The sequence below is a fragment of the Arachis ipaensis genome, chromosome B09 (assembly GCF_000816755.2).
Source record: "Arachis ipaensis cultivar K30076 chromosome B09, Araip1.1, whole genome shotgun sequence".
Lineage (NCBI taxonomy): Eukaryota > Viridiplantae > Streptophyta > Magnoliopsida > Fabales > Fabaceae > Arachis > Arachis ipaensis.
In genome coordinates this window covers 6,021,387-6,029,360 of record NC_029793.2, presented here as the reverse complement: position 1 = coordinate 6,029,360, position 7,974 = coordinate 6,021,387, and the positions used below count along the sequence as shown (strand labels likewise).

Genomic DNA, 7,974 nt, shown 5'->3' with positions numbered 1-7,974 from the left:
TTCAAGAGCTGAAACATTCTCGCCATCATAGTAGTAAAAATTGTCACTACTTGCCACCATCTCAGTCTAACAGCAAAATTATTATGCTAATTTCTCTGCTTTTAGTCATAGTAGTAGAACAGAACATTAGGGATGCAACAACCACAGGCAATGATTCATAATAGGTCTTCCATTGCAGTTGGACCTGGGTATCTTCATAATGCATTGTTGGGAAAGCAAATCAGGAATCCTCAATGCAGCATGCATTAGTTGATGCTGGGACCGGCGTTGATGCCACCGCCGGACAGAGAAGTACTGCCGCCAAAAGAGTTGAGTTTAGGTGAAAATATAAATCCAAGCCAAGCAAATAAATAACCACCAGGCAATGTTGTAGCATTGCATGAATTACAATTATATAGCTTTTAATTCTATCATCACGTTTAAGTATACGTTTCTTGCTTTAACATGTCTTAGGGAATAACAAATCTCAAGGAGAGATCGGATTGACTATCCATGCGATAATTTTCTAATGTATGGTTGATATAAATAGATGAAAATATTATTAGATTTTGTTAACATATATTAGGATTATTATAGTTTCTGTTGACAAGTATTCGAGTTAATTAATATATTTATTTACTTATTTATTATATTAATTGTAAGGATTGGTGGTTAGGTGCAGTAAAACTCTTATTTTTAGTTTATTAAAGTTAATTTTTAAATATAATTTTTTAAAAATTATAATATATGGTAAATTAAAATAAAGCATGATTTGATAAAGATTTTTAAAAAGATATTTGTACTAGTAAATACATCATTTTTTTACATGATAAATTAAAAACGATTGTGTATATGTGTTTGTAGTTTTAAAACGTTAAAAGTTTTAAACAAATAATTGACAAGTTAAGTACGCGCAAGCATTTATGGAGCTGTGATTAAAACTTAGCAGAGAAAGAGTACGTACTCCGTACTCAAAGAGAATGAGAGAAGGAGAGAGCGAGGCAAGCGGTTGAGGGAGAAACACGGTGAGGAAGATGGCCATGCCATCGGAACAGATAAGGGGGAGAGCGTGAGTGGGTGTGTCTCTGGTGTTAAGGAGGGTTCTTCTCGAGAGGGATTAGAAAAGTCATCCAAGGTCTCTTTTAGAGATAAAGTCATTGGTGCAGAAAAGTCTAGGGCCTTTGCATTAGTAGGGTCTTTATCTAGGGATGGTATCGCGACGGTGACAGGTAAGCAGGGTGATTCTCGCCCACCAAGTGTCAGTTTTACCAATGAGGCAAAGAGCTATCTAGCTGAACCTTATAAGGAAGCCATTGTGATCAAGGTGCTGGATAAGCATTATGGCTACACGGCTCTCATGCATAAGCTTCGGATAGTATGGCGCATCAAAGGAGGATTTGATTTGTTGGATGTGGGGTTTGGGTATTTTTTGGTTAAATTTGATATTGCTGCTGATCGTGAGAAAGTCATTTTTGGTGACCCGTGGTTGATAGACGGTCACTATGTTGCAGTAAAGCCATGGGATGTGGATTTTAGGCCATACGAAAAATTCTTTGGATCAACGCTGGTATGGATTCGAGTCTCGAGACTTCCAATTTGGTGCTACCAGGAACAAGCAATGCTGCGAATTGCTTCTGCAATAGGGGTTCTGGTGAAAGTAGATTTGGCCACTAAGCTTGCAGAAAGAGGAAAATATGCTCGAGCTTGTGTTCAAATTAATCTTGGGTTGCCTGTAATCAAACATATTATAGTGGAGGGTGTGACTCATGAAGTGGAGTACGAGAGTTTACAGTTGATTTGTGCTACTTGTGCAAGGTATGGGCATGATAAATCGTTGTGCATGGAGAAGGAGTCCTTGGAAGGAAACAGAAATTCCTTTGGTGATGGAAAAAATAATGAAGCCCCGACAGTGCCACACAACAATCATGAGCTTCATAAAGAGGCTGAATCAGAAGCTCGTGATTTGGGTGAGAATTCTCGTAATTTGGGTGAGAAATTAGGAGTTGTTAAAGGGAAGGATGTGGTTACAGAATCATTGGCTCCTCACGTGCCTGATGGTCATGTTAATGAGGCATGCATGGATGATGGAGAGGGCTGGCAACAAGTGCTGCGTAAGGAAAAATTCACAATAGGCCAGTCATCAGGTTTGAAGGACCAAGATGGAAAGCAGCACAAATATGGTTCGAGAAGGGTTCCAAGGCCCAATTTGCATGGTGATGGAGGCAAATCAATTGGCATTAGGATGGGGAAGCGAGAAAAACATGAAATTGCGCCATCTCCATCGCGCAGAACTCCTGCACGTCGTGGAATTTCTTTACGGAAGCGTCATCGGCCTTCCTCCCTGCAGAACTCGCCAGTTGATAAAAATGGTGGCACAACAGAGGAAACCTTAGTAGATGGAAGCATGGCAGGTGCAGCGTTAGGGGGTCCGAAGGTGGCAATTATTGAGGATCAGAGTGTGCCAGTACCGCAGGACAAACCACCTATTGAGGTTGGTAATTCTGTTTAGAGTTTATGTTCTTATTTATTCTGTCCCAATTATTTATGGATAGTTTAAATATGATTGTTTGGAATATTAGGGGTGCTTCTAATAAGTTAGCCTGGGTGCATTGTAAGGAACTTGTTAGAAAATTTAGACCTGTTTTCTTTATTGTGGTTGAAACTCACTCCCCTTTTCAGCATTTAAAATTGTTTTGGAAAAGGTTGGGGTATCACTCTGTTGGTATAGTAGAAGCAGGGGGGCATAAGGGAGGTATTTGGTTTCTATCCTCTATGAAGGGTGTTTGTTGTAAGTTCATTGATGCTTTTGATCAGGGTGTTACTGTTGAGGTTCAATTTGATAATTTAATTTGGAGGTGTAGTGGTATTTATGGCAGTCCTCAATTTAATAAAAGGGTTTTCCTTTGGGATTATCTTGTTGCACAATCCATGGTTTTTCAAGGCCCTTGGATTGTTCTTGGTGATTTTAATGAAGTCAAATTTTCTCATGAATCCAAGGGCTGTCAATTTTCTCATCAAAGAGCAGACATGTTTGCTACTTCATTAGGGGATAGTGGTTTGTTTGATCTGAAAACTATTGGGAGGCGGTTTTCTTGGTACAGAAGGGTGAAAAATTATGTTGACGTGGCAAAAAAGTTTGATCGAGTCTGTATAAATAGTAGTTGGTTATCTATCTTTCCAGAGGCTTATGCAGAAGTTTTAAATAGGCTTTAGTCTGATCATTGCCCTATTCTGGTGCGTTGTAAAAGTCGTCCTCAGCCTAAAGGGAATCGACCTTTCCGATTTGTTGATGCTTGGGCTACTCATCCTGGGTATAGGGATATTGTGAATCAGTCATGGTGGTCTGATAATAAAGGGATTCATGGCAAGCTTTCGGAAGTACAGAAGAATTCACTAGAGTTTAACTCGAAGGTATTTGGTAACATTTTTGTTAAGAAATGTGAATTAGAGCAGCAGATTAATTATTTACAAAAGCGTTTGGAAGTGGTGGATAGTATTTATTTGCGTCAGAAAGAACAACAGTTACTTGATGATTATAATAATACTCTAGTACAAGAAGAGCTCCTATGGTTCCAAAAGTCCAGAGAGTAGTGGGTAAGGTTCGGGGATAGGAATACAAGATTCTTTCATATTCAAACTCTTGCGCGAAGGAAGCATAATAAGATTCATGGCCTTTTTCTCAAGGATGGAGTGTGGGAAACTGATCCAGAGGTTCTGAGTCAAGAAGCAGAGTCTTTCTATAAAAGCTTATTCTGTCATTTGGATGATATTGATTTGGGTTGCCTTGGTGATGTGCCTCTTCCTTCTCTGAATGAGGAAGCTTGCAATAATCTTACGGCACCAGTTACTATGGAGGAAGTCAGAATAGCTGTTTTTCACATGAAATCTTTTAAAGCTCCGGGTCCTGATGGGTTTCAAGCTTTCTTCTTCAAAGAATATTGGGAGATCATTGGTCTTGATGTTTGGAAGATGGTTAAGCAGGCATTCTCTGGTGTTACTCTTGATCCGAGAATGTTGGAGACTTTACTGGTTCTTATTCCAAAGGTTGAATCACCGGTATCTATGAAAGATTTCAAGCCGATTAGTCTCTGCAATGTAGTTTACAAGATCATCACGAAGGTCCTTGTTAATAGGCTTCGTCCTCATCTTGTAGAGATTGTTGGCCCGCTTCAAGGAGGATTTATTCCGGGACGAGGAACTCCTGACAACATCATTATTGCTCAAGAAGTTCTCCACTTTATGAAGAAGACTAAATCAAAGAAAGACACACTGGCCTTTAAGATTAATCTGGAGAAAGCTTATGACAGAGTTGACTGGAGGTTTTTAGCTCATACCCTTAAGAGCTTTGGTTTTCCTATTCCTACGATTAATTTGATTATGAATTGTGTCACTGCTTCTTCCTTATCTATTCTTTGGAATGGGAATCGTCTGAACAGCTTTACTCCTAGTCGAGGTCTTAGACAAGGAGACCCTATGTCACCCTATCTTTTTGTGTTGTGTATGGAGCGATTGGCATGCTTTATTAGTCATCAGGTTGATTTGGGCTTGTGGGAGCCGGTTGCTATTTCTAAAGGGGGACCAAGAATATCCCACTTAATGTTTGCGAATGACTTGCTTCTATTCTGTAAAGCTACAAAGAGACAAGTGCAAAATGTGATGTTGGTTTTAGAGACTTTTTGCAAAGCATCTGGGATGAAGATTAATGTGGAGAAGTCTAAAGCAATTTGCTCCAAGAATGTCTCTGCAACAAGGAAAGAAGTTTTCACTAGGGTATCCTCTATCAGATTTGTCCAGGACTTGGGCAGGTATCTTGGAGTTACCCTTAGCCATTCGAGGGTGACTCGTTCAGCTTTCAATGGTGTCTTGGATAAGATTCGAAGTAGGCTAGCAAGCTGGAAAGAAAATTTACTCAATCAGGATGGTAGACTCTGCTTGGTTAATTCTGTTGCAGCCGCTATTCCCACGTACCAGATGCAGGTCTCTATTTTTCCCAAAGGAATCATTAGTAAATTGGAGTCTATGATGAGGAATTTTCTTTGGAAAGGACAAGTTGATGGAAGAGGATTGAATCTTGTTAGTTGGAAGGTACTGGTCACTCCAAAAAAATATGGAGGTTTGGGATTAGAGATCCTTATTGTGTAAATATTGCTCTTCTTGGGAAGCTAGTTTGGACTTTTTTTCCAGCAGCCAAACAAGCTATGGGTCCAATTGTTGGATGCCAAATACCGATCATCTCTATATGACTGTTTTAGTTATCCTAAGAATAAGGACTCTCCCATTTGGAGGTGTCTTTGCAAGGCTTGGGAAGTGTTGAAGGATGAGTTTGCTTGGTGTATTGGAGATTTGAACCAGAATTTTTGGTTTTCTAGCTGGAGGAGAGAAGGACAGTTATCTAACGAGATGGATTATGTTCACATTTCTGATTCGAATCTCCGGATACAGGATATTTGGTCGGTTGGTAGGTGGCATTTGGATACTCTTTATTCTCCTTTATCTCAAAATCTGAAAGGTAATATTCTCTCTTACAATCCAGATGTGCAAGAAGGTCCGGAAGTGGGTTGGTATTAGTTTGGGTCTGCTGCCAAAGTCTATGACTCACGCAATGGTTACTTGTGATTGTGTAAGAAGCTTTTTGGTTGGGAGGAGCGAGAGAATTGGCTTTGGCTTTGGCGTCAGCTTGTTCCGGAAAAGCACAAGTTTTTGACTTGGTTGTGTCTTAAGGAGACTCTTCCTACTGCAAGTTTTCGCTTTAAAAAAGGGATGTCGTCATCGGATAGGTGCCCAAGATGTCTTTCTTACCAGGAATCAGTTTTACATTGTATTCGGGATTACCCAGAAGCTCAGCTTGTATGGCATATGTTGGATATTTCTTGTCATCCTTTGGATTTGAAGAACCGGATATTGTATCATAGCAAAGAGCATCCGTTCAAGTTCTTTTCAGGAGTTTGGTGGATATGGCGAGTAAGGAATAATGACATCTTTAATCCTCATGAAACTTGGCCTTCGGAAAAAGTGATTTGTCTGGCATTAACTTCAGAAAAGGAGTTTAGAAATATTTTTGAATTACAATGTATGTCCCTTCCCTCTACTCTAAATAGTTTTTGGAATCCCCCATCCATTGGTACTTTCAAGATTAATTATGATGCTAGTTATCTTGGTTCGGGTGATAGTGTTGGTTTTGCTTGAGTTATTAGAGATTGTAATGGGAGTTGACAAAGGGGGTGTTTGGGAATGATTAAGAGTAATAGTATTCTTCAAGGGGAATTGTTTGCTATTTGGAGAGGATATCTCTTAGCTTGGGATGTGGGTCAACAAGATGTTATTTATGAGACGGATTGTGTGGAAGCATTTAATCTTGTTACTCAAGATGGTTTTGGGTTTATTGATCCATTGGTGCTCAAAATAAGAGATATCATGCATTGGAATTGGCGTGTTGACTTTCGTTTGATTATGAGAGATGCAAATACGGTGGCAGATACTATGACAAAGATGGCGATGAAGTTACAACTTTCACATGTGGAGCTTCTTTCACCTTAGAAGGAGTTTAAGAGTAGTCTTAAACGGGACTGTCCCTTTATTTAAGCAGTTCCTTGTTTTGTTTGTTTTATTTTTCTTTGTTTAGTTTATTTCGGTCACAAAAAAAAACGTTAAAAGTTTTTGAAATCACGTAAGAATATTTTGTGAAAATTAGTTTATACTTATTCAAAATATTAAAAAGTCTAAAATATATAATAAATATTCAAATGTAAAGTTCCATTCAAAATCAAAATTTTCTCTCATTTTATTATTATTATGGTCATTATATTTTAAAAAGTATTTACTAAGTATACCTATTGTTTATTTGTGTGCTTATTAAAAAGCTATTTTTAAGAGTAAGCAAATATGCAATAAATAAATAATAAAATTTGTTTATAGGTGTATCATAAAAAAAAATTGAGTTGTTAAATATATATTTCTATATCTAATAGTTAATTAGTGACTAATTTTTTATATATCCGTAAAATGATTGTTACAAAATACTACATAGATATTAGAAATCAGAAATCAGTTATTAATTAGTTAACAAATAAGAATATTTATTTGTTATTTACAAAAAATAGTTTGGATGTACTGCTGTAAAAAGTATTTGATTATTCTGTAAATATTTGATTATTTCAATATAAAATCTTTTATAAGTTTAATTATTTTGATGAAAAATCTTTGACAAGCAAGCTTGCTTATTCTGATATAAAATGTTAAAACATCATGCATTATGAAATTTAGATGTGAATGTTAAAGCAGAACATATCAATTACTTTCAACTGGTTCATCAACAGTTAAACACAAAGAAGGCAAGAAAACAAAAACGACATAACAAATTGCAGTTGTAATTTTGTATTTTAAGTTGTCTTACTATAATGAGTTCCACTCTAACTGAAAGTTAAGCTGCAGAGCCGGAGAAGAAAACTTCATTGGCAATGAATCCAAGAGTTCTTCACAATCCGGAGAAGAAAAATTCATTGGCAATGAATCCAAGAGTTCTTCACAATCACTGAGGTTCTTATATTTCTCAGGAGAGCTTCTGACTTTGACATCTTTCAAATCATGCCACCAACATTTCATTTGATTTGAACTGCAGCATCTCTCTTTCTCGTTGTTGCTCCTTAGCTTCTCCAATAATAACTGTTGTTGATTTGGCCAATTAACAACTAGAATTAAAGATGTGAAGGAGGTGGGAGAATACGTAATTTTTAAGCGTAAAATTAGTTTTTAAAATTTAAAAATCAGAATTGCCGCCCCAAACACTCCTCCTTTTTTAAAAAGTTGGCCACTTACTTTACTGCATATAGACTTGGTTCATAAACTTTCTCATTTTTTTTAATATATATTGATATATAATAAATTAACACAATAGCACTCAGAAAATGGAGTTATCAAACATTTTCAAACTACCGAAACTGAAAGATTCAGAACTAACAACGAAAATTCACAAAAAAATCCTTTAGATTTAAAAAA

At 37.1% G+C, this 7,974-nt stretch overlaps 1 protein-coding gene and 1 pseudogene across 1 annotated transcript in view; one reads left to right on the top strand and one right to left on the bottom strand.

Moving 5' to 3' along the window:
• On the top strand, window positions 234-6,561 carry LOC107614743 (annotated as a pseudogene).
• LOC107614744 overlaps window positions 7,246-7,974 on the bottom strand; it is a 3,369-nt gene continuing 2,640 nt past the window's right edge. Inside the window, exon 2 of the mRNA XM_021112145.1 lies at window positions 7,246-7,641. Coding sequence (XP_020967804.1) covers window positions 7,372-7,641 — 270 coding nt within the window. The 3' untranslated portion in view covers window positions 7,246-7,371. The remainder of the gene's footprint in view (window positions 7,642-7,974) is intronic.